This window comes from Aplosporella prunicola (genome assembly GCF_010093885.1).
Source record: "Aplosporella prunicola CBS 121167 unplaced genomic scaffold K452scaffold_3, whole genome shotgun sequence".
NCBI classification, from domain to species: domain Eukaryota; kingdom Fungi; phylum Ascomycota; class Dothideomycetes; order Botryosphaeriales; family Aplosporellaceae; genus Aplosporella; species Aplosporella prunicola.
In genome coordinates this window covers 1382934-1407502 of record NW_022983531.1, presented here as the reverse complement: position 1 = coordinate 1407502, position 24569 = coordinate 1382934, and the positions used below count along the sequence as shown (strand labels likewise).

The following is a 24569-nucleotide window of genomic DNA, read 5'->3' as shown; positions in this document are numbered from 1 at the left end:
GTGAAACTCAGATAATAAGTGAGGGGCATGGTCGCAAGCTCGTGTAGCGATGTGGAAGTGTCGGAACGTTGTATGTATGACCCTAGAACTGTTGTTGAAGCCAGTTTACACTTCGATGTGGTTACTGAGCTTACAGGTTTCTAGGTTCCATCGATAGATGAAGACCAAGTGAGGTTGAAGGAGAATGTTGCGTCAAATTAAAGACGCGCCGACTCACGTTACGTAGCTGTAAAGGGCCTAGGTTAGTGCTGCACTCCCGGACGATCATGCAGTCCCCCAAAGCTTTGTACGCTTTCTCGCATTTAGAGTGACCTACCTCCTTCTAAGACGAAACAAAACATGTGTACCCATTGCAGTCGCACAGTTCACTTGATAGGGCTACGGACATCGAATCGGAGACACTCTGCCGCCTGGCATCAACCCTATCAGTCAAGACATACATACCATCTTACCTCTCCTGAAAGTTTGCGAAGAGCTTTAAAAGGCTCTTTCTTGATCAAAATATCAACACTCCGGGCCTTGTTGTGTTGAAAGTTTTTTGCGGTTGCTCGCATGCGAAGCGCGAAGCACGTGTCGAGGGGCTGGATAAAAAACGAGCCGACCTCCGCCCGGCTCCCCACAAACATTTTTACCATCTGAAGCTTCAACTACCTATCCAATGCGTGTATAGCATCAATAAACTATTGTCGCTCAGACAGAATCGACTCTCACCCAAACCTCTGTAAGCGTGTCGATGGTACATGCCTTGAAATACATATGGAAAGATCGTTTACAATGTTAGGAGCTTTCCTGCGATGAGAACAATGTCAGAAACTCAGCATATGACTTGGAATCATTTGTCGTACTCCATACTTTACCTATCGTCTTCGACAGACTAGTTTTTTGTCACACAACTCTTCGGTTATGATGCTCCCTCCTGGCTCTCCGGCTCCCCGACACCTACTTCTCTGTTTGCGTCAGTCCAAACCAACCGGTAACAAGCAAGAGATGTTTTGAGGATGTTGTTGAAATTAGCCGTGTCATGGCTCCACACCACTAGTGGACAGACAAGACCGTGCGGGCCGCATCGAGTTGCCTAGTCCGGTTAGAAGCCTACTCCACAGACATTCAACCGTTATCAACCACCACGTGATAGTGGAGATGGTCTTCATATATAGCGCATGCCCGCAGAACTTGGGGGATACTCGTCACTAACATTCACAATGGCGACCATCTTCCACAATGCTCGAATTTTCCAATCCCGGCTTCTGAACGGCACCGACCACACCTTTGCCGAGTGCATGATTGTCGACCATGCAACAGGAACCATCGCCCACGTTGGTAGCAAATCCGATGCTGAAGTCGCCAAGGCCGCCGAAGCCGGAGCTACGCCAACCGATTTGGGAAACAAGGTCATCTTACCCGCGTTCATGGACAGCCACATGCACCTCCTGCTCCTAGGTCTGGCCCTCAAAAAGCTAAGCCTAGAGCCCTGCGAGAACCTTGACGATATCCGAAGAGAGATCAAACGCTACGCTGAAGACCGTCCCGAGCTCCCCAGGATACTGTGCCGTGGATGGATGCAATCGACGACAAACGGCCTGGCTTTATCCAGTATGCTGGAAGGGCTCGATTCAAAAGGACGGCCGATCTTCATTGACTCCAAGGATCTGCATTCAACGTGGTGCAACGACGCTGCCATAGCAGAGATGGGAGCACATGACCTTCCGGACCCGGTCGGGGGGACAATCCATCGTGACGAGCACGGAGTACCGTCTGGTTTGTTCAGTGAAGGCGCTGCGATCGGACTGGTCTGGCCACACGTGTCCCGCGTCATCGGCGTCAACGAGAGGGCGGAAGCTCTTCAAGCCGCACTCAACGCTTACACCGCTGCTGGCTACACTGGCGTGGTGGACATGGCGATGGACGAGAGAGTTTGGGAGGCGTTGGAATTGCTGCAGGAGGGACAAAACCTGCCCATCCGGATCGCCGCGCACTGGCTCATCCTCCCCAAGAGCACCGACGCAGAGAACCTGGCGCAGGTGGACCGCGCAATCGAGCTGCACGCGAAATGCAACGCCCAAACGAGCGCGGGGCTCCGCATCGCCGGCATCAAAGTTGTCTGCGACGGTGTAGTGGACGGCTGCACCGCCACATTGTCCGAGCCCTACTCCTCAACCGGCACCAGCGCCGACCCGCTCTGGAGCGTTGAAATGCTCGGCCCGGTGATCAGGAAAGCAGACGCCGCAGGCCTGCAATGCGCACTCCACGCGATCGGCGACCTCGCCGTCAAGAACGCCATCGACACCCTCGAGCAAAACGTCACGCCGCACCACCGTCACCGCATCGAGCACCTGGAGCTCACGTCTGAAGAGGACGCGCAGAGACTTGGAAAGCTGGGTATCACCGCTTCAATCCAGCCCGTGCATGCCGATCCGGCGATCTTCCGCGCGTGGCCACGCTTGCTGGGCGAGCATCGCTGCAAGCGCGCGTTTGCGTACAGAGAGTTTTTGGATGGCGGGGCAACGCTGGCGATTGGCACTGATTCACCGACTGCGCCATATCTGCCGCTGCCGAACCTTTATACTGCAACCACGAGGCTTAGTGCCAGAGAGCCTGCGTCTGAGGAGAAGGTGAATGAGTGCTTCGCTCTGGAGCTTGCTAGTGCGGTGTGCGGTGCTACGTCTGGAGCGGCGTACAGCTGCTTTGCGGACGAGTGGACAGGCCAGATCAAGAAGGGCCTTAAGGCGGATTTTGTGGTGCTGGATATGGAGTGGTCTGCTAAGAAGTTGCTGGAGGCGAGGGTGCAGCAGACGTGGTTTGAGGGACGAAAGGTCTTTGACGCCAAAGGCATCGCATAGAATGCTTTAGACTACTTACTCTTTGATGGGCTAACAGATTTCCAGCATCGCGTTGATTGCTTTTTGGAGAGCTGATCTGATGTTTAATTTGGTGGAATGTTCTACTCCTAGGCGGGTCCCGCCAAGTCCATGACGGAGCCATTGAGAAGTATCGTATCCAAATATGCTTCGATAGCTTAGAATCGGGTACTGCTAGCTTGCCTTTTAAGCTCGCTATGTGCATTACACACGTGAGAAGTAGAGGAAATGGGCTTCTGTAAGTGTTAAGATATCCGTCTATGCTAGTCACATATACATGGCTAACTTACGTTAAGATCCAGCGGCTTAATAACAATAATCCATCACTACTCTCTTATCTTTCCTCGCGGTCACCCGTTCTTGAAAATACGAACTAAGTATTTAGTTTAGCGGCGCGCTGAAAATACGCAGAAGGATGACGCCACATGTGTTTAACGCCGACGGACATAGGCGGAGTTAGCCCTTAGACCCCACCTAATGGTGCTATAAAGCTTATCCTTTGCCCAATACTATCTTACAATCATTTCGAACAATTTCCCATCAACATCCATCTAAATCAAGCAATGGTCAACGTCGCAATCGCAGGAGGCACTGGAGCCGTCGGGCGCACCATCTTGGAGGTTCTGAAAGACCATCCGCAGCACACGCCCATCATCCTCACGCGGAAAGTAGGTTTCTCTGCAGCGCCTAACTATCTCCTCTCTCCTAACATATATCCGACTAGGCCCCGGAGGAAGTCCAGGAGCAATTTGGCGTCAAAGCAGTACAGCTTGACTACGATGACGTCGAATCCTTGAAGCAAGAGCTTGAAGCGCACTCGATCCACACTGTGATTTCGACCTTTGGCAACAGGGGCGACTCGTTCAAAATATCTCAAGTCAACCTGATCAAGGCTGCGGGCCAGTCTTCCGAGACGAAGCGGTTTGTTCCGAGTTCGTTTGGAGCTCCTTACCCCGAAGGGTATGTTCCGAGAATCATCTCCCAGTTTGATGAATACTTCAAGTTAACATTGAGAAAAGCTCCGACGCCATTTTGCCTCCGTTAAAGTACTACTTCGCCTCGATCGATGAGCTGAAGAAAACAAACCTCCAATGGACGGTCGTTCTGAACGGAATTTTCCTGGACTACTACGCCATGCCGCACATCAAGACGTACCTGAACCCGAACTCGTTGGCTCTCGACATCGCAAGCAGGATTGCGGCTATCCCAGGCGACGGCAACGTGCCCATCACTTTCACGTACACCTTCGACGTGGCGCGCTTCGTTGTCGCGATGCTGGACCTGGAGGAATGGCCGGAGGAGACTCGGCTGGCGGGCGACAGGGTGACGTTTAACGAGTTCGTGGCGCTGGCGGAGGAGGTGACGGGAAGCAATTTCACGGTGCAGTACGACGGCATGGAGAAGCTCAAGCGGTTTGAGGTCACCGAGCTGCCATCGCATGTCCCGCTCTATGAGAGCTTCCCGAAGCAGAGGCTTCAGTGGTTCCTCGCTATCTTCGAGACGTGGATGGCCGATGGCACGAGCAACGTCGCGCCGGAGCTGAACCAGCGCTTCCCGCATATCAAGCCGTTGACGGTTCGGGCAATGCTGGAGCAGCATTGGAAGGGCAAGGGCAAGGGAAATTAAGCCAAGTCGGTACTAGCGCCGGCTTGCTGCCTAGCGCAGGGCCCTTCTCCAATGTCAGGCCTTAAATACATTTCGCTCATTCCATCAACCTTTTTGTCTTACTCCTCCTCTTCTCTCATTGCCGACATGTCGTTGCAGCTGCTCGATATTCCCGCCGAGCTAATCAGTCTGATCGTCGAGCGCTTAGTCGCCGGAGAAAACACGTGCGACGAAGAGCTCATCAGATACGAATTATCGCCTGAGATCCTTCGCAGCCTGCGCAACTTAAGACTCACCTGCAGACATCTCTCTGCCATAGCGACGCCGGTTTTGTTTGAGCGTGTCGGCCTGTACCCCGAGGATGACAGCGTGACGCGCTACAAACTCATCTTGGGCGAACCCGAGCTTCGAAAACACGTGCGCTTTGTGCATATCAACACCCTTGACAAGGGAGAGGTACGCTGGACACTCATGCTGTAGATATAAAGGCTAACTATCCCCAGCGCGAGAGAGAAAACGAAGGGGAAGCTGTAGTATCAAAAAGATACAGGCAGGCGTTACTCCGCTTCAACGAGTTCCCTCACCTCAAAGCTGTCAAGATCCAGTTCTCTCCAAACTGTTCAGATTCGCATTCTTTATATGCGCCCTCGTGCTGGCCTCAAACCATCGCATTCCGTGAGCCGATCCTGGAGGATTTCATCAGAACGCTCGCAGATCCGCTTGCTCAGAATGTCACGGATATTACCTTTGGAAATCTTCAAAATGTCAATCATGACACCTTGATGCACTCAGCTGAGGCCAAGAAAGTGCTGGCACGGGCGACGTCCTTAACACTCAACATTGTCACGGAGCGTTACGAAGCGGCACCCGAGTACGAGATAATCCTTGAAGAGTATCCTCTCCCAACCGCCAAATCACAACAAAACACCAGCTGACAGAGTTTCAGATTGCACACCTTTTTCGAACAGCTTCCCTCTCAGTGGCTGTCTCCCGCAACGGCCAACTTGAAGCGGCTTGTGTTGCACTGCGATTGCTACTTTGGGTATCTACCGAACCTCGATCTAAACTCAGTACACTTCCCGGCGTTGGAAACGCTCTCACTGAGCAAATACACCTTTGCGCAGGATAAGCACGTGGACTGGATAACGTCCCACACGCGTCTACGCCGCCTCTACCTTCAGGACTGCTCTATCCTGGTATTTCGCGTCGTCTACGATCCCTTTTTCGTCCCCGCGTCTAATACCAATGAGGTGCGCTTGGGGACACGTCGTCCTACAGGACGTGGACGGCGAGGAAGGGCCCAACAGTACACAAAGCTACGCTGGGATGATATATTGACCCGTTTTCAAAATCGCCTACCGAAGCTAAGGGAGTTTCGCGTCGGAACCAACCATTTCAATATCGAGGATGTTTACGACACGGCAAGTCCCGAGGTATACGAAAACATGGCCATTGGCTTGTTTAGAGGGCGCTATACATGGTTCGACGGAGATTGGTTTAAGAAAAATTGTCCTGTCATACCCCATAAGCGCAATTTTTTGCGCAACTGGGGAGAGCTTACTCCCGAAGCAGAACAGTTTCTGGACTTTGTGGATCCTGTGCGCCAGGAGGAGCAGGATGAAAAAGACAAAGGCGCACTGATGGGCCTTCTCGAGGCCATCGGCATGAAGGTTCCTCGTGGTGATGAGAGCTGGGACGACAGGATATTCGACTTGCTTGAGCAGTAGCTTATTCGCCTGGTAAGCATTTCCCTTGAAACAGTCCATGTTGAAAGCCAACGCACCTCTTAGATTGGTACAGTGGAACTAAATACACAGCAGCTACAAATCCTCGACAACAGCGAGCCAGTCCTTACAACACATTCCTCACTCCTCTTCCGGAAACCGCCGCTCCCAGCACACCGTCGCCGGCTACATCGGGCGCGAGAAAAGCGACGAGTAATCCGTAGCAGGCACGTCCTCACGCTCCTTCGGATTCGCGAACCTAAAACTCCGCACCATAACCGCAACAATAACGCCCAAATTCACGTACGCAAACTTCTCGCCAATGCAGCGATGACGCCCAGCGCCAAACGGCAGGTACGGGCTCTTCGTGCCCTTTGACGGAACAGCGCCGTAGCCATAATCGACCATCTCGCCGCCGCCGTCGTCTTCTTCCTCGTCGGCTTCGTCTTCCCAGCGATGCGGATCCCAGCGCCCGGCATTCGGGAAGTGCTCGTCGCTAAGGGCGGTGATGCCCGGGGACGCGAGCAGCACGTGGCTGGTCGGGATGACGTACTGCGTGCCGGGGACATGCAGCGGGTTCTTGACTTTGCGCAGGATGGAGTGGATCGAGGAGTGCAGGCGCAGGGTTTCCTTGATGACGTTTTGGTGCAAAGGCAGCTTCTCGAGATCGCTGTATTGCAGGGGGGGAAGATGGCCGTTCTGCCCAAGCATGCGGAGTTGTTCTTTGTACAGCTCTTCCGTGATTGCGGGCTGCGAGGCTAGGCGCAGCATTATCCACGAGCTGATGGACGAGGAAGAGTGTTGCCCGGCCATCAGCAGCGTGATCATCATGTGAGCGATCTCCTTGTCTGGCACTGGTTTGCCGTCCTTGTACTTGCAGCGCATGAGATTCCAGATCATGTCTGAGCCTTCTTGGACCCCTTCCTTGCGTCGCTCCTCAATGATGTCCATGTATATAGCCCGCATCTTGGCATGCGCCACGTCTCTCTTCCGGTTATGGGGCAGCGGCGCCCACGGCAACATGAAGTTAATAGGCGTAAAGCCCTTGTCGAGATCGTGGTACAGGTCGGCGAACTCGGCGGTCAGTTTCCCGCGGACTTCCTCTCCTTGCAGCGCGCGGCCAGCGGTGAAGATGGTGATCTCAGCCATTGCGGCCGGGATGTCGACAGTGCCTGCGCATCCCTTGAATTTCGGCGATGTCTTGATGTAGTCGAGAACCTCCTTCTCGATCAATTGCACGTGCGCCTCGAGCGCGTGCTGCGTGAGTCCGAACTTGATGAACTTCTTTTGTTCCATTAGCTTCGAGTTCGGGCAGTCGTAGACGACATCGGAGCCGAAGACGGGCGTCGTCAGGGGACTGTAGACTTCCTTGGCGTTGACGTCTTTCAGCTTCCCGTTGAGAATAAACTCGTTGCCATCGGTGCCGAGGTAAACGGTGGTTTTCTGGCCCAGAAGTATGAAGGTAAAGATGTCGCCGTACTGGGAAAATGGTCAATATGGTTTAGAGGCGAAGGCTGCGGCAGAGGATTACCTTTTCCCTGCACTTCAAGAAGAAGCCATAGGGGTCCATTCCGTAGCTAATCGTGTTTCCGAGGAAAGGTACCCAATGGAAAACAACCGGCGGCTCGTTCTTGTTTCGATACAGCAACTGGCGGAGGACATTGACGTTAATCAAGACGACCGACGCAGCCGCCGCACAAGCGCTAATCTGAAGAATAGATTCCATTGTCAATGGCGTATGTTTGAATGAAAGGAGATTCTGGAAGAAAAAGGGTTTTCCAACTTCGAAGACGATAATGTCAAGCCAAGCTGCATAGCCACAATATAGTCCGATTTTCTGCGCGGCAGATCCGAGATCCGGGAAGTGCATTGGCCAATGACTTCAATGCACAGGATTCGTATCCTTACAGCATGATGCTCTGGGCTAAAATATATAAGGTTAGATACACTAGAGAATGTACGGTACTTTTATTATATGCAGCTCTGAAAGGCTTTCAAGAATCATTAGATGTGGTCGTGAAGTAGGCCGGCTTTCTTTAATGTATGTGTAAATAATTTGGACTGAAAACAAGTAGTAAATAGTAACAACCAGCGGAATTTCGCAATTAGCTGCTTAATTAGAAAACAGTTAGTCTCGCATCTGCATTCTCGTAGTTAATTCTATGACTGGCCGTAAATTCAGGTACCTATTGGAGGAAGGATGTTTGTCTTTTATATTATCTTATTCTTTGTTGGCCCCTACACGAGGTGATCAACACTTAAGCCGTTGCAGCAGCCCCCAATACTACATGAACGAAGTTGATCTTTCCATTCTCCGCAGTTGGCCCCATGAACACTGACTATTAGTAGATCTGCACTGTTTCCACTTCCCTATGTTATACACTCGCTTTTCGCATTGTACCCCGTAATATCTGGCCTTAGATATGCTTGTCAGATGATGGCAAACACGACACTGATGCTTTGTTCTAAAATTGGAAGCGACAGGGAGATTTCTTTCTGAATATAAAGAGAGCATCTCCCTCACTTTTCAGTACGCCATTAATCACACATCCCTTCTACCTCACTACCCAAGTTCTCGAAGCTTTAACACCACATCCATCTTACGTCTTTTCCATCGCCCTCCAACACAATATCCCAAGAACATGAAGGGACCGCTCTCTATTATTATCCTCGGAATAGCAATCTTCGCACCAGCTCTAGCTCAGGCCGACGCTCCTAATATCTGCCTACTCTACACGCCAACGGACCCTAACAATCACAGCGCCACTGAGAAATGCCAGAAATACTGCACTGACATTGGAAAGGGCGGCAAGGATGTGAAATATACTGTTGCTTGTGTCCCCTCTAGCACAGATTATAAGCCTGTTCCTGGCGAGGGTAAGAGTTTTCTATTAATACTTGGGATGGAGATATGAACAACGAGCTTACTTAAATCTTTAGATGGGATGGAGGCCGTTGAAGGACACTGCGAATGTCATTAGGAGTAAAGGTACGGCATTTGCCTCTGGAGACATATTTACGTATCCTATTTGCTTCCTAAGGTATTACTTTTTGAGTCTCAGCAACGAGGGCCACGGATCGTAGAGTACAGAATAAAATTTTAATTGGAAGAGAACTAATAACTCTCAACTCCGTATCTTACGAAACAACAAATCCTAAGATATTCATTATACTTCATAAAATTCTTAGATACCACATTGAAGTTGCTCGCAGCGCATTTAGGTTTGCTTGTAACAGTGCATTGTTAATAAGTCTTACAGTCTTAAAAACGTAGCGATGGGTATTATTGACATGTGATTTAGCTCTATACCTGTACAAGATCTTAGTTGTAGATCTCTTTCTAGCCTCCGTGGAGAGCACGCTGTTGGTCCCTAAGCACTAGCCGCTAGCAGATCTACACGGCTTACATCGCCCTATGATTCTAAACCGCCTCTTTTGCTCTTATGATACTTGGCCCCAAATGAGAGTTCTAGGCTACCGAAGAGTCCACTATAATCTAAACATAGCAACAGCAGAACCACTCTATCCTCGGTATAAAAGAACCTCTCACTCACTCGGTAATGCCATACTAAACAACCATCTCAGCCATTCTCATTTCGCAAATCCTGTTCCACTCTTTCGTCTACTTCCACGTTTCCCCAACGCCACAGTACTAGTAATAATGAAGAGCTCTTTCGCCATTGTTCTTGTCGGAACCGCGCTTTTTACCACGGCTTTCGCCTATCCTGATGGAATTCGGCTCGTGCAACCCGACAACGACCCGCTTAAGGGAAAATGCATGGTGTTTGACCCACCAAAGCCGCATGATTTAGAGGCAAATCAATGCAAAGACTACTGTTCTGGCTCTCAATCTTATGGCTGCTCCAATAACAACTTGCAGTACCAGACGCAGAGTAAGAAAATTAAATATCCGCTGGATTTGAAGTGTGAACTTTGAGCTTACTGAGACATTCTAGATGGACAAAAGTATGCCATGTCTAACTGCTATTGCAATTAAAGCTGGCCGGCACCTTTCCAATTCTTCGAAGTATCCGAATACGCTCCTATAGCCTAATAGTATAATGGACACTTCGGAAGCTGGTGGAGAGATAGAATTTGGATTTTAGCATAAGCCTCAGCGGGTACCTGGCGTTTATACGAATTAAAAATGTAAATGTTTCACGAAAGGTTATAAACTTCGTTTATACCTTCCTCTATAAGCTACTAGCTATTCGTGTATTTTAATACATTGTGCGTCGCGGAGAGAAGAAAGTACTATTAAGTTAATTATAGGGATCGGATTTAGGAGCGGCCATATGATTAGAACAATTTCGCGATCTGAAGTATTAGATCAGTACCTTGTACTGGCGCCGTTTTTGTTCGGGGTGTGTGGGGTGATCCGAAACAGCCCCCGCGCTGCCGACTTAATATTTGACCCTTCTCTTTCTTATTCCCAACTAATTATCCTGGGAGGTATATAATAGGAAGCTTGTTTATAGAGATTCTACAAGAGTCTACAGTCGTCATGTAATGTGAGCTCTTACCATATACTTCCCCGCCCCAATTCTAATCTTTCAGCTGTTCTACACTTCGCAACTATCCGAAAGCTCGCAGATAGTTCTAGAAACATTCTCTTATCTTCCAGGTATGCACCCGTACCTCTGCTTAAAGGCGCATTATGCAAAGACACAAATGCAGGAGATGATCTGGTTAAGCGGGCGGTTTCAAAGAGGGCGAGTCAAACACCACTCCGCGGGGGGCCAACACAAAGACTTTCCGAAACAAGCAACTGCAAGCGTAGGCGAGACCAATCTATGGATTTCCAGTCTCCACCAGCAATCATAAGCAGCGACGCATTATTACGTCGAACGGAACTTATTGGTAATGCACATGCAGCCAAATTATTAATCACTGCTCAACGCGGAAACGACATGACTACATAAAGCCGCTGTTTTTCGCAAACAGAAAAGACGAATAGAATATCAATTGCAACCACAACGACAGTGGATCCAAGCGGCAGCAAACACGATCGCCAACGAAATGTCGTACCAAGGGCATTGCAACTGCGAAAGTATCAAAGTGACGCTTAAAGAACAACCGTCTGAATCTCTGCTCTGTCATTGGTAGTGTATTTCCTGATCATCTTCTGTCGCTTCGCTAACGCATACAGTCATAATTGTCGCCGCACCGGTGGACGCAAGTCATACCGTCTGCACTGAGATTTTGCTGGTGCGCATCACTAACTACAACCAGTTTTCTCGGTCAACTATGTCCTCGATGAGCCCGAGGCTGTCATTGACGATTCTAATTCTGCACTGAAGGTGTACCAAGACAAGAACACTGCAAGCGGAAACACCGTTCAAGTGAGTATTTAAGCTGCGAAAACACTTTAGATCAGCTATTGACGTTTTGTTATTCAGCGAGGATTTTGCAGTGGTTGTGGAAGGTATTTACATGTCCTGAATTCTTTAGATTATGGGTGAAAGCTAATTTTCGTCTCGTTCAAAGTCCCATTTTCACCAAAAGCCCGCAATTCCCAGGCAAGGTGTTGGTGAAGGCGAATGTGTTCGACATCACAGCAACGCCGACTACGGAGGTGTTTAGTGTGGGAAGAGAAACGTGGTTGAAGCCAGTGGGAAATGCTAAGCAGGAGTAGAGCACTCCGTGTATATAATAACAGCGGATGATCGCGATTTGGTTTGATCGAAAGCTTCAAGCCATTGAAACCAAGATTAGGTTGAGTATTACAAGTGATGAAACTGATGATACTAGTGCTCAAAGCCGGTTAGATCCAAAACGCCATGGTAAGCAAGTTTCAAAATAAAAATACCTCCCAATGAAAGAAAGCCACCTGGAAACACCGGATAGCCGGAAGGACAACAGCAGCAGTGATACATATCACGGGAATCACAAGGGTGATGTCATAGCTTCGTACGGCATAGGTCTACTTGTAGGCTGACTAGAGATCCCTGGCTATGCTGTACCTTGGATTAGTGGCTTGTTTGTGCAGGTTTAACCCCACCGCAGCTGCATGTAAGCTATGGCACGCCGGTACTTAACAGTATAAGATAACGACTTGAGAGCAAACCATACAATCGGCAAGGCCGACGATATCATAACGTTACCGATACCTCGGGAGACCAAATTCGCGCTATTTGCCAGCTGATGAGACATCTCTGAGGCGCAAGCCTTTTCAGTGCTTCGCTAGATGATGGTGACCAAAGTCGGGTGTTAGGAACAAGTAAACGAAAAATGTATAATGAACACAACGAAAGAGAATTATGCGTGCCTGTCCAAGCAACAAGTAGCGAAAACTCTAACTAATACCCCATATTATGCAACCCAGAACAACACCAGCACCAACACCCTGCTAATGCCCCACGACCTTACAAGCAATGATTTCCTCCCAAAACTTCTCTACAAAATGGCCGATCTCGGGATTGACATGATCAGCAACAACGAACATATCGAGGAGGCGTTCATAGAACTCTTTGGGCCTGGCACGTATCGACTCGGCACGGACAGCAAACAGGGCGCCCTCCGCAAACATGATCTGCGGCGGATGGGGGTAGCCAAAAACGCGGGCCCAGAACTGGCCGGGGCTGCAGTCGGCGGTGAGCTGCTCGACGCCGGTGACAGCCTGCTGCTTCATCCAGAAGATGCGGTCGGGGTCGTCGTGCCAGTCGGCGCGCTCCCAGCGCTGGAACGGGCGGACGGTGCCGAGCGCCTGCGAGCCGAACACCATCATCTCGCCGGTTTTGGTCGTCAGCGCGCGGTTCTTCATCGCGGTGATGCTCATGGTCGTGTGTTCGCGCATGCAGGCTGCCCCGTCTCGGCTGCCTTGTAGGAACAGCGTCACGGGTGCCAGCGTCTCGTACCGCGTTACGATGTGGTGGAGGAAGGTGTGGCTCTCGCGGCCGATGTTGGGGAGGTGGTGGATCTGGCGGAAGTGTTTTCCTTTAGGCAGGTTTCCTGCGTTGAGGACGTGTTAGATTGTGCATGGGGGGAGGGCTGTGCTTTGTGTGGTGTAAGATCGGTATGTACCTTTGGAGTAGATGATGACATCGGCGGCCTCGGGCTTCAGCCAGGAGAGGTCTTCGTTGTAGTGGGCCACGACAATGTCGACGCGATTGGCTGCTTCCGTGGCCGGCAAATTGGAATTCTTGATGGTGGCCATGGTTGGATCAAAGGTGGGTTCAAGGTGAGACTGTGACTGAACGAGTGATGCGACTCAAAGAGTGAAATAAGTTTTGAAAACGTGCTGGACCCGAGGTTATATATGCCTCTTGGGGCGGGTTGGTGTGCAGTCACTATTGAGCGGTGGCTGCAGCGACCTGAGCTGAAGGGAAGCACATGCTTTTCGAGGGGAAGGAAGGTATCATGACAGAGGCGCGGATATTGCAACCCCCTCCCGCCAATCTCGTAGAACAATTGGATAGGTTGAAGCTGCAAGTCAAGCTTGCGTTGGGTGATATCATTGTGGCTGTTTGCCTTCTAGATCGGTCGGGACCGACAAAGTCCAATTCGCTGCCCACCTTCTCAGTGCATCTGAGAGTTCGGGGTGCAACGTTGTGCCGCTTGACGTGACGAGATTCAAAAGCAAGGAAGCCAAGATCTATCGGCCGAGGCTCTGGTATGACTCTTTGTTTTGGCCATTTACTATTGCCATGTCGACAGCATTCTGAAGTGGAGAAGCTAGCACGAGAACCGAGAAGCTATTGTAAGAATAAGAGCAGTTCTACAGCACCACTTACTTATATATTGGCCAAGGGCGGAAAAGAGCTGCTGACAAACGCACATGGTTCAAGTGTAACAGTGTGTGGTTTGCCACAGTGTTTGAGATTTCTTCACCAGGGATATGCTATCACCAGAAGTCAAGTGTAGGAGATGCTTCCGATGAAGTTGCACAATGTAGTTCGCTCTGATAAGGCTGTACCAGCTTCGGGTAAGCCCACCCGCTGCCTCGTTTCCTTGGTGCAACATGGAGATAACCGAGCCGTTGCGCAGGTGTCTTGCTGCAGCTCAAAGACAGCCGGCACGTTCGCCTTATTGCGTCATTTCTACGAGTACATGTGCGGAAAATCGGCCCACAAATCTCAAGCCCACAAGGCTGAAGTCCATATTTAGTGCCAGATAAGCGCAGCGGTTAGATGCATTTCATTGCGCTCTCCACAACGTGTTGCAAACTCATTGACCGGAGCTCTTCTCCGCTACTACCTTTGTCTGAAACAGTGAGACCTGCATCAGGTAATGCCGCTACTAACCGAACTGATGTTAGTTGGATGGACGACTTTTAATCGCCGCTTACTATCACTGCAGCTATGTTGCGATATCACCGGCTAAATCACTGGCTAATGATAACGGACTTTATACTCTCCAGATACTGTAACCTGCTCATTACCTAGCGGCTTGGTTAATGCAGCTATTTTCCCGGAGCACAGGAAGGTGTCATCGATGATAAAATGAAGGTCGTTCCGTTGTGGGAGCGCATTACTTAATAGAAGCCGTATAACCGGATTGGACGTTGTGTGCGTGCTGAAACTATAGGCGGACATTGCCCGATGGAGATGGCCGTGACTTTGGGTGTTCAGCTTTCAAGTCGGAAATTTAGAGGATATAGGGAAGTGTACTTGACTGCGCATGGTGAAGGATTAGCCAATGCCTGTTTAGCGATCGGTGCGGGCTCAACAACCTAGGTGAAATTCGAAGTCTTACAAGTGAACAATGAGTAACGTCCTTGACCCATGAGCGAGATTGACTGCTTAGCGAGATAGCCAATTAGATACCCTTCTCGGGCTTCGTCGGGTGCTCTCTTGGCAGACGGGTTTGGTAGCGATTACCTGGGTCCTAGTTCTTGCAAACCTTATGTGCTTTAATTCTCGCATGTAAACTTCTATTATTTTGCTTAGATTCAATGTCTAACAGTGGATAGTAACTATGCCAAAATTGTATACATGTTAGTAGTTATTATGCTTGTAGAGTACATGTCATCTTTTTATTGAGAGCCTCTGATTGGCTATCTTGCTGAGCAATCAATCTCGTTTAACCGTCAGGTACGTTTAAAAGAAACGGCTCAAGTCTCTTGAGGACCTACCAAGTCAGCAGCCATCCAAGCAATCGGCACTTCTCTTAAACGCTACACTCAGCAGCTTCAACCCCCAAATCAAGCACATTAGAAAGTATGGCCATAACAATGGTATTAACAATACGAGTGTCCTGTCTAAATCTATTACGTAAATCTGCACAGCCATCATCTACCCTCATCTAAACCTTCCTCAACAAGAAACGACCACCAAACCATTCCGTCATGATTAGAAATTAACATTACGAGCTACCCTCATTCTCGAGCTCCTGGAGCATGACATCAGCCGCCTTCTCAGCAACCATGTAAGTGGAAACAGCCGTGAAAGTGCCGGGGATGCGGGGGTAGACCGACGCGTCGACGACACGCAGGCCCTTGACGCCGCGCACGCGGAAGCTCGAGTCCAGGACGGCCATGTCGTCGTCGTCGGCGCCAATGGGGCACGTCGACGAGCAGTGGTGGCCCCACGCGTTGTTCATGACGTAGTCGTCAATCTGCTCCTTGGTCTGGACGTCGGGGCCGGGCAGGACCTCGGTGACGTTAACGAGCTGGCGGTCGAAGGCGTCGCGGGCCAGGTTAATGGCCTCGTACATGGTCTGCAGGTCCTGCTTGTAGTCGCCGCTGCCCGTGTCGAAGTAGTTGTACACAATGTCGGGCATATCGAGCGGGTCAGCGGAGGCGAGGGTGACGCTACCGGCCGTGTTGCGGGGGTGCGCCTTCAGGATGGCCCAGCTGAACCAGTCGTGCTCGACCGTGGCGTTGTAGCTGTAGTGAGGGAAGTAGCCGCGGAAGTTGACCGGGCCGCCGAAGACGAACGAGTCGAAGTTGTTGTCGGCGTTGACGCTGCTCTTGTAGAACATGGTCGCTGCAAGACCACTGGAAGAGTAGATGCCGCGGTTGCCAAGAATGTCGTTCTCCCAGCGGTCAACACACGGGTCCTCGTCGGTGTCGAGGCTGAAGGTGCAACCGTCGAAAGCAGCAAAGTCGTGGGGAGTGCGGGCCTGGACGGAGATTTCGTAGTGGTCCTGAAGGTTGGTGCCGACACCGGGAAGATCCTTGATCACAGAGATGTTGAAACGCTCAAGCTCCTCGGCCGGGCCAACACCGCTGAGCTTGAGGAGCTGCGGGGAGTTGTAAGTGCCACCGGCGACGATGACCTCGCGAGAAGCCAAAGCGCTGCCTGGAGTACCCTTCTCGGAGTTCTTGGACAGAGGGCTGGCGCGGTAGAGGTGCTTGCCGTCGAGGAACTCGACACCGTTGGCAGTGGGCGGGTTAGTAGACTCATCGAAAGTGACCTTGGTGACGTGGCAGTTCATGCGGAGATCGAGCGGGTACTTCTTGGAGCCGTCGAGGTTCTTAGCACCCTCCACGGCGAGGATGAACTCGCGGGCACCGTTACGCTTGTGGTCATCAGTGGACAGAGGAATCTGGTAGAAGCCGGGCTTGGTGTCGCGCTCCTTGGTGTCGGCGTTGGCATCGCCGGCAAGCAAAGAGCCCACGTTGAAGAGAGCGTTGGTCTCGTTGCCAAGAGCGTTGGCACCACCGAGAAGCAGTTCAAGGAGCATGGGGTCCTCGAGGACAATGCTGAGAGGGGCCGTCTCCGTGCCGAGCCAGCCGTCGTAACCGTGGCCCTCGGCGCCGGGGAGAAGGTACTGGTTCTTCTCCATCTTCTGGTAGTACTTGCGCATCTTGTCGGCAGACCACGATCCATCGCCAGTGAGAGTGGCAATGTAGTCGAAATCGGACTGATCGGGGTAGACGGCGATCAAGGCATTGTGGGCCGTGCAACCACCCAGAGTACCCGTGCGGGGGTAGAGCATACCCTTGATCTCAGAGCCCTCGGGAGGGTCCAGACCAACGTACTCGCCACCGTCGGGAGTGGTGTAGGCGAGCTTGAAGTCCTTCTTCTGCCTCTCATCGTCGGCGTAGTGCCTGACGAAAAAGTTCCAGGCCATATGCTCGTCCTCGGAAGACTTGGCCGAGTAGGCGGGGATGGTGTAGTTCTGGTTGGTGCCCTGGTCGTCACCAGCCTCTATGAGCAGGGTCTTGTGGCCAGCGAGAGCGAGACGGGCGGCGAGGGGACCGCCACCGGCGCCGGAACCGACAACGACATATTCGTAGCCGGTGAGTTTGACGGCCTGAGTGAGGGCGGCCGACGAGGCGATGAGGCTGAGGAGCCTGGGGAAAAGCATATTGGAAAGAGTGTATGCGAAGGAGGGACTGAGGGAGTGATTGAGTCAAGGAGAGACTGAGAGCGACCCTGGCCTTGATTGATTCAGAGGGACGAGGCCGCGGTTTAAAAAGTCATGGAGCAGGAGAGCCCATCACAGTTGATAGTCCGGCAAATGCCTGGATTCTCTTGATGTTTCCCTTGGCAGCCTGGTGGAGAGTGGAGTATGGCCGTATAGTCAGTGGCGCGGGCCTGGTGCTAGGACTGAACGGTCAGCCCCTATCCGGCGGGTTCTGCCAGGCACGAACTTGGGACCCTGGAACCCTGGAAGAACTGGTGAAGAAAGGCGAGAGATCGACATTCTTGGAGTGGAGGGGGTGTTTGGTGGACAGTGGGAGGTGGAGTTGGTGGAGTCGAGGCGAGCGGGAGATTAAGGTTGGACGCGTCCCTAACGTGCGCGCGACCCCGGTGCCCGAGCCCCGGAAGCGGATCAACGCCCGCCGTCCCGCGTGGAAGCTTCCGGTAGTGCCGACGCCCACACGCCCGTTCACAACGTCGCTCCAATTCCTCTTTTGTCGATTTTTTCTCCGTCACTTCGTCAATCCCATTTTCCTCCTTCCCACCGCCTGCCCTCTGCGGACAAACGAACCGAGCGGACGCGTTGGTGCCGGGAGTGCGCGCTCAACGGCGGCTTCACTCTTCACCGTCTCTCGGCCCGTCCTCCCACGTCTTCGACACCGCATGCAGCGGTAATTGAGATCGATCCGCCTAGCGGATCTGCCGGATCGAAGGAACATATTGCACAACAGTGCGCACATAAGCCTTAACACCAGATCATATTCAAGACGTCGTGGAGTAGTTTCTCGCATCCATCGCGACTCGATATGGCCCAGCATCGGCTTCCAACGACGTCGACATCGCTCCCCAATGCCAAACTGCGCATTTGATAGGCACCGTCGTCATGCGGTGTGCGGATTATCGCGTTCGGAAAAGAACTCGGCGTCTGTGTCCCGTTCGCTGAGTCGTGACCCGATTACCCAGCATCGTACCTCCACAAGCTCGGATGGCGTTCGAGTCTGTGGTGTTGATATCCCTTATCTCCATGGTGCTTTGTCCCTGCTCCCTTGGTGACGGGTTTATCCAATATCCGTTCTTACTCCACATTGCTGCAATGAGTAGGCCAAAGCACTGCCAAAGAAAGGGAAGGGGCTGCCGCTTTTGGCTTGGTAGCTTGGCCTGACTCGAGTACCGCCGAACATGCTAGCTCCGCGGACATTATTCCCAGAGACGTTTTGCTTCTTCCGAGTTGTTCATGCGGGCCCCTTTACACGAATGAGGTAACTGTGGAGCAGTTTTGTAGGCTTCAGATGCCTAGGACATGCAAGGTAACGCAAGGTCGAGTGACAGAGTGCTCAGTCAATGGCTGCTAACAAGAAGGAAAGGAAGACGGGAAAGGAAGTGACCGAAGAATCCGGAACGCAAGACATCTGTGAAGCAAAATTGCAGATGCTGACGACGGTCGGAGGCCTGACATTCTAGACTTACCATCAAGCAGTCGGACCTACAAATTTCGAAATTGGTTTGTCAAGGTGGTTGAAGCTTGTTGAGATGAGATTCTCTAGAACGCAAAGACATTGAGTTCTATCAAAGGAGGAAGACTTTGACGTAACAGTGAGGTCGCTATTCATTCACGATAGCGGGAACGTTCAGCTATAGATGCTATAAGGCTGTAGAGAGCTGAATCAACATTTACGCTCTATAAATAGGGCGAGCCAATCTGCAAAAGGGCAAGGATTCTGACGTGTGGCACGAAGAGACATGGTTCCGTGAACCGGGGTAACTCACAGGTGACGTGAATGGCTTGCCATGCGATTCAGTCAGATATGTAGCTAATACTTAAAGCTCTGCTTCTCTGCAACTTCGGACCGCAAAAGTACAACAGACGTATCCACTGTCCAGCAGTTATTAAGAACCTTTTATCAATTTGGACGCCTTTCAGTTCCAAACGCTAGACATGTACAAACTCGTGACCATCTAGATCATTTCCATAAAGCGAAACTGCCCGATCAACTCGTCCTCTGCAGAAGCGCGTGGTGCCTCTATTTCAATGAAGCCAGCCCAGATCCGTGGACCGCTCAAGTACGAGAGCTGTCATCATCAATCTCGTCTTCCTTGTCGTCTTCCTCCTTCTTCTTACTCTTATTCCTCTTCTTCTCAGACTTCCATGAATTCTTTACATCCAAGATAATCTTGTCCACTTCCTCTCCGGTTCCTTGCGATCTAAACTTATCCTGTAAGTAGTGATGGACGATCGAGCGCAACCAATGGTCCGTTCCCCTTTTTCGTATGAGATCATTTGCAACGGCCCTATCGAGTACGTTTGTCTCGTCCTCCAATGGAACCAACTCATATAAGTTTTTGAGGCTTTTCGTGTACTCGTCACGACGATGATCTAAGCTCTTGAGTTGTATTTCCCGGATGATATCGATGGGAAGATGAAAACCGATAGGGGGGGCAATCCCGTCATGATCCAGCGGCCTCTGTTACGAATCTTTCAGCAAGAGACAAATGAAACGCATATGCGGAGCGTACGTGAACAGCATAGGGCGTTTTCCCTGCGAACATAGTGGACCTGTAAAGGCGTCGCACCTGGAAATAGCCATTGTTTATTTTGGGTATGTAAATGTACCCTTCAGGAGGTTCCTTGCTAAAAACATGGACCTGGAGAGGGATGGTTTTCCATGTCAACAAAACCCAGGACTTGACGGAATTGGCGCTGATACCTCTTTGCTTGGCTCATAACAAGACCCCCTTATCCTTATCCTCTCCTTATCCTCTGCCTCCTTATCCATCCTCTTCTGCTCTCTCTTTGCCTTCCTTAGGTTCCTGCCCAGCTCTTTTATCACTACCTGCACCTTCCGCTCAGCATCCTTCTTCTTCTTCCAGTCCTCCGTCCACGGTCTTAGACTCTGATCTAAATCTTCTCGGTCTTTCGGGGCTGTTTCTTCGCCTGCATCTTCGACATGGACAGCTCGCTCTGTCGGGGCTGCTTGTTCGCCTGCATCTTCGACATGGACTGCCCGTCTTTGGGCAAAGGGGATTGAGATGGTGCACCGCAATTGACAGGGCCTCAGGCAAGGGCTCGTCCAAGCAAGAAGCCTAGACGCCATCATTGAGGAGGAAGCTTTCGTGAATCTTATGCGGCGCGGTGCAAAAAAGCCGAAACATGCGGTTGTCGCACAAGGCCGGGGGATCGCCAAGAAAGAAGCTATGGCTCGCTTACATAAGTACCCACGCCGCTACTTTAGCCGAGGGCCCGCCGCCCGGTACCCGGCTCTCCTCACGCAACATTTTTCTGCCCAGTCCCACCGCCGAGTGTCGCGTTCATTTGCTGGGTTGCCTGGCGTCCTGGCGTCGACCGTGACGTTCCAACTCCATCTCATCCCCGGCCATGCAGGGTCTCAAGAGAGCAGTTTCACCAGGCCAACCGCCTGACCCCAAGCGGGCCGCGGCCGTCACAAGGATACCCAAATCAATCAACGACTTGCCCGAGGAATTGCTCGATCAAATCTTCTCTTATCAGGCTGAAGACACAACTACATACCCATACCATGGCTGGAGGTGTCCATCCCGCGACAAAACAAACAAAAAGGCGCTGAAGAGCCTCTGTCAAGTTTCCAGAAAGATACGCCGGATAGCACAGCCGTTGCTATTCAACATGTTCGTCATCCAACACGGAACGAGCCAGGAGGATCTCCGCACGGTTGCGGCCCGGCCAGACCTTGCGGCCAAAATCGAGCAGCTCTTCTTCGGGGTTGATTCTGTGGCCTCCTACGTGATTGGCAACGATACCGTTTTTGATGAGACGGATCCCCTCCTCTTGGCTGCGAAGCAGGTGGATTTTGATGACCAAGAATGTTTTATCCGGGCCATCGGTAGACGGGATCCATGGGCGGAGATGGCACTGCTTGTGACTTTGACGCCCGGCCTACAAAAGCTTTGCATCAAAAGGCATGAGAACTGGTTAGTGCGGAATTCCTGGTTTTCCTTAACGTTGGAACGTGCTTCGAAATCGCCAGAGTCGACGCCCGGATCGCCGTTTTCAAAAGTTCGCCATCTTTGTTATAGATATGATGGACATAGCGAACCAGTGGCTGGCTTACCGTATAACCTCAACATAGCGTTTCCCAGCCTGCAGTCCTTAGAGTTAATTGCGGCTCACCGAGTTGAATTTAGGCAATGGCCAAAAAAGTCTTCGGACATTTCATCAATTTCCATAGTATTATCGGATTTGGACCAAAAGGTGGTCGGTAACATAATTTGCGGCTGCAAAGCCCTCAAAGAGTTCCGGTATTGCGAGAGAATATATACGGACATCAGTGTGCTCAAACTCCTGGATTACTTGCGCTCCCAGAGCAATTCGATCGAAGTGCTGGAATTCCAAGTTGTGGAACAGTATGACGAAATGAAGGGAGCTGGAAGTATTCCAGTAGGTTCACTCCAGCATTTCAGTCAACTCAAGCTACTGGAGATTACAGATAATCTACTCATAGGCAGACAAGTCCCTGGAGTAGCACCGGTCAAATTCGTCGATATCCTTCCGCATTCTTTCGAGCATCTAGTGATAATTCAAGCAGTAAACTTTCTAGAGCTAACCCTTTCTCTACTCAAAGACCTCGCCACTTCTGGTATAGAACGCTTTCCAGCTTTTCGAAAGGTCCTAGTTGCTCCTTGCACGGGTCTTCTGGAACCCAATTGTACTATAAATTCGTCTGTGGAGGCTGTCCAGGCGTCTATCGAAGAGATGCGCTCTTTGTCAGCTCAAAGAAACATCGATTTCGAAGTCCTCCTAATAGACACGGCAAAGTTGGCACCCAAAGTCAATCATAATGAAGAGTCGAACCGATCAACTGATAGTTAGTCTGCTTCAATTGTATTTTTTTTTTTTTTTTTTTTTTTTTTTTTTTTTGCTTGTATTGCTGTGAACTCGGTGGTACTATAATGCTAACCATATAATGTCTTTGATGCCCATTCCTAGACAATCTAAGCAACATCAATCGCAGGACGAATCTCATGAAGAAATCCAACCGTGTCAATTTCATTTGACAAGCTTCCCACGACCATGAACATTCCTCTGCCGCCAACACGAGGCCGCCCTTGCAATACTCGCACAGCCAGTCGCCGTCCGCGCAAAGCATTGGGCGCGACAAGTCGGCAAAAACAGGGATGCCTCCCCCCGACGCATGAGCTGCATACACGACCAGTCGACCGATCTCCTGCACCAGTAGTTAACTATTGACGCCGACAAGGGCAGCAGGCAACGATGCCTTGCTGGCCAACCAGCAGCGCGGCCCCTCGCAAAGCCCAGATGCGCTTAACCCGCTACAGTTACGCTGCGCTGCACATGAGGCTTGTCAGGGAGCGGATTGCCCTCCGAGGCCCGGCCTGGAGCGCACTGCTGCCTGCAAATGGGCACCTATGTACGCACGCTGCCGTACCTAACCCTCGCAAGCGCTTGCGCGTTTCGGGATCGAGTTTTTGCGCTGGCGCTTGACGTCTCGGATGGTTTTTTGCGCCAGTATGCTTGGCTATAGTTGCGGTGGTTCGATATATTCACGTGGGAGCGTCGTCTTTTTATATCTCGCAGAAAGAAACTTCTCTGTTTGTAAGGTTTCTTCTTTGCTTTGCTTGTTCACATGATGTTTGCAGGCGCTTTTTTCTTGTTGTGCTTGGTGGTGATGGGCGGTGTGGCCGCTCTTCCCAAAGCCCCAGATACTGCAGCACTGCTCAGCAAGCCGTCGGCCGATCTTGATGTTGCGGCGAGCCAGGTCGAGGCTTTGGCGAAGAATGCTCACGAGGCGGCTTTTGAGCAGTTGGAAGAATCGGGGCCGTTTCGTGCGGACACTTGCACGAAGGATAATGTTTCAGTTCGGAGAGAATGGTAAGCAAACTTGAAAATTGCACTCCTAATATCTTAACTCCAGAAGCCTCTGACTGAAACTAGGGGTGTTTTAAAAGACGAAGAAAAAAAAGAGTACATCAACGCTGTGCTCTGCCTCCAACGAAAGCCGGCAAACACGCCGCAAGCCCTTGCGCCGGGGGCAAAGACACGCTATGACGACTTTGTCGCCGTCCACATCAACCAAACCATGACTATTCATGAAACTGTAAGCTCAATTACATGTGTTTCGATGAACCTCAGACCTAACCAGAACAGGGAACGTTTCTCTCATGGCACAGATGGTTCACCTGGGCATACGAGCAAGCCCTGCGCAATGAATGCGGCTACACGGGAACCCAACCGTAAGCAACCAGTCGACGCGCACCAACCGCAAGAAACAAGCTCTAACCACCCCCTCCCCAACCAGGTACTGGGACTGGAGCCAAACAGCGCGAACCGGCTTCGCCGCCTCCCCCATATTTGACGGTAGCGCGGTGTCCCTGTCCGGCAACGGCGCACCCGTCCCCAACCAAGGGGAAGTGCTAGTCGGAGGGCCCGACACGACAGGGCTCGCACCGATCCGCCTCCCACCCGGCAGCGGAGGCGGCTGCGTGTACGCCGGCCCCTTCAGCAACATGAGCGTCAACCTCGGGCCCGCACTGCTGTTCCTACCGAACGGAAGCCACGTCTCGGCTTCCAACCCACTGGACTACAACGCGCGGTGCCTGCGACGGGACCTCACAGACGCAGTCTTGCGTGCAAACGCCAACGCCTCGTCCATCGCCACGCTCGTACTGGACTCCGGCGACATCCACAGCTTCCAGACCGCGATGCAGGGCGCGCCGGGGGCGAGCCTGGGCGTGCACGGCGGCGCGCACTACGCGCTGGGCGGCGATCCGGGGCGGGATTTTTTCGTGTCGCCCGGGGATCCGGCGTTCTTCTTGCATCATGCGATGGTGGATCGCGTGTGGTGGGTGTGGCAGATGCGGGGGCAGGGGGTGCGGCTGCCGCAGGTGGCGCAGACGGGGACGTTTTTGGATGTGCCCAAGTCGCGGAATACGTCGTTGGGGGATGCGGTCGATTTGGGGTTTGCGCTGGGGAGTATGGGGCTGCGAGAGCAGCTGATGAGGGTAGGGGATTTGGTGAGTACGGTTGGGGGTCCGTTTTGCTATGTTTATGAGTGATGTTGGGGGGAGAGTTGATGGGTGGG

At 51.7% G+C, this 24569-nt stretch overlaps 10 protein-coding genes across 10 annotated transcripts; 6 read left to right on the top strand and 4 right to left on the bottom strand.

Moving 5' to 3' along the window:
- Window positions 1–1202: 1202 nt before the first annotated feature.
- K452DRAFT_324345 (uncharacterized protein) lies at window positions 1203–2840 on the top strand (the record flags this gene model as incomplete). Its single annotated transcript, XM_033544699.1, has 1 exon — window positions 1203–2840. The coding sequence occupies one exon, from the start codon at window positions 1203–1205 to the stop codon at window positions 2838–2840; it is 1638 nt and encodes a 545-aa protein (XP_033402108.1).
- A 544-nt stretch (window positions 2841–3384) lies between these two features.
- Window positions 3385–4484, top strand: K452DRAFT_341044 (uncharacterized protein; the record flags this gene model as incomplete). Its single annotated transcript, XM_033545355.1, has 3 exons — window positions 3385–3526; window positions 3583–3818; window positions 3878–4484. Exons 1-3 carry the CDS (start codon window positions 3422–3424, stop codon window positions 4482–4484), a joined length of 948 nt encoding a protein of 315 aa, XP_033402107.1. The 5' UTR covers window positions 3385–3421.
- Window positions 4396–6322, top strand: K452DRAFT_109960 (uncharacterized protein). The gene is made up of 4 exons (XM_033535012.1): window positions 4396–4919; window positions 4967–5355; window positions 5410–6202; window positions 6284–6322. Exons 1-3 carry the CDS (start codon window positions 4536–4538, stop codon window positions 6188–6190), a joined length of 1554 nt encoding a protein of 517 aa, XP_033402106.1. The 5' UTR covers window positions 4396–4535; the 3' UTR covers window positions 6191–6202; window positions 6284–6322.
- A 51-nt stretch (window positions 6323–6373) lies between these two features.
- Window positions 6374–7913, bottom strand: K452DRAFT_348920 (uncharacterized protein; the record flags this gene model as incomplete). The annotated part of the gene is made up of 2 exons (XM_033545567.1): window positions 6374–7666; window positions 7719–7913. 2 exons carry the CDS (start codon window positions 7911–7913, stop codon window positions 6374–6376), a joined length of 1488 nt encoding a protein of 495 aa, XP_033402105.1.
- Window positions 7914–11153: 3240 nt separating this feature from the next.
- K452DRAFT_315572 (uncharacterized protein) lies at window positions 11154–11885 on the top strand. The gene is made up of 5 exons (XM_033543872.1): window positions 11154–11289; window positions 11337–11362; window positions 11420–11529; window positions 11587–11612; window positions 11675–11885. Exons 1-5 carry the CDS (start codon window positions 11207–11209, stop codon window positions 11820–11822), a joined length of 393 nt encoding a protein of 130 aa, XP_033402104.1. The 5' UTR covers window positions 11154–11206; the 3' UTR covers window positions 11823–11885.
- Window positions 11886–12187: 302 nt separating this feature from the next.
- On the bottom strand, window positions 12188–13501 carry K452DRAFT_315571 (uncharacterized protein). Its single transcript, XM_033543871.1, has 2 exons — window positions 13211–13501; window positions 12188–13138 (listed from the first exon to the last, which is right to left on the bottom strand). The coding sequence occupies exons 1-2, from the start codon at window positions 13341–13343 to the stop codon at window positions 12537–12539; spliced, it is 735 nt and encodes a 244-aa protein (XP_033402103.1). The 5' UTR covers window positions 13344–13501; the 3' UTR covers window positions 12188–12536.
- Window positions 13502–15349: 1848 nt separating this feature from the next.
- Window positions 15350–17827, bottom strand: K452DRAFT_283662 (GMC oxidoreductase). The gene has a single exon (XM_033539812.1). The coding sequence runs from the start codon at window positions 17438–17440 to the stop codon at window positions 15491–15493; it is 1950 nt and encodes a 649-aa protein (XP_033402102.1). The 5' UTR covers window positions 17441–17827; the 3' UTR covers window positions 15350–15490.
- Window positions 17828–19322: 1495 nt separating this feature from the next.
- Window positions 19323–20626, bottom strand: K452DRAFT_315569 (uncharacterized protein). Its single transcript, XM_033543870.1, has 3 exons — window positions 20202–20626; window positions 20011–20139; window positions 19323–19958 (listed from the first exon to the last, which is right to left on the bottom strand). The coding sequence occupies exons 1-3, from the start codon at window positions 20589–20591 to the stop codon at window positions 19554–19556; spliced, it is 924 nt and encodes a 307-aa protein (XP_033402101.1). The 5' UTR covers window positions 20592–20626; the 3' UTR covers window positions 19323–19553.
- Window positions 20627–20851: 225 nt separating this feature from the next.
- Window positions 20852–22387, top strand: K452DRAFT_355781 (uncharacterized protein). Its single transcript, XM_033545993.1, has one exon. It carries the CDS (start codon window positions 20870–20872, stop codon window positions 22337–22339), a length of 1470 nt encoding a protein of 489 aa, XP_033402100.1. The 5' UTR covers window positions 20852–20869; the 3' UTR covers window positions 22340–22387.
- A 769-nt stretch (window positions 22388–23156) lies between these two features.
- On the top strand, window positions 23157–24543 carry K452DRAFT_219628 (uncharacterized protein; the record flags this gene model as incomplete). The annotated part of the gene is made up of 4 exons (XM_033536421.1): window positions 23157–23359; window positions 23423–23585; window positions 23636–23721; window positions 23787–24543. The coding sequence occupies 4 exons, from the start codon at window positions 23157–23159 to the stop codon at window positions 24541–24543; spliced, it is 1209 nt and encodes a 402-aa protein (XP_033402099.1).
- Between the last annotated feature and the right edge of the window lie 26 nt (window positions 24544–24569).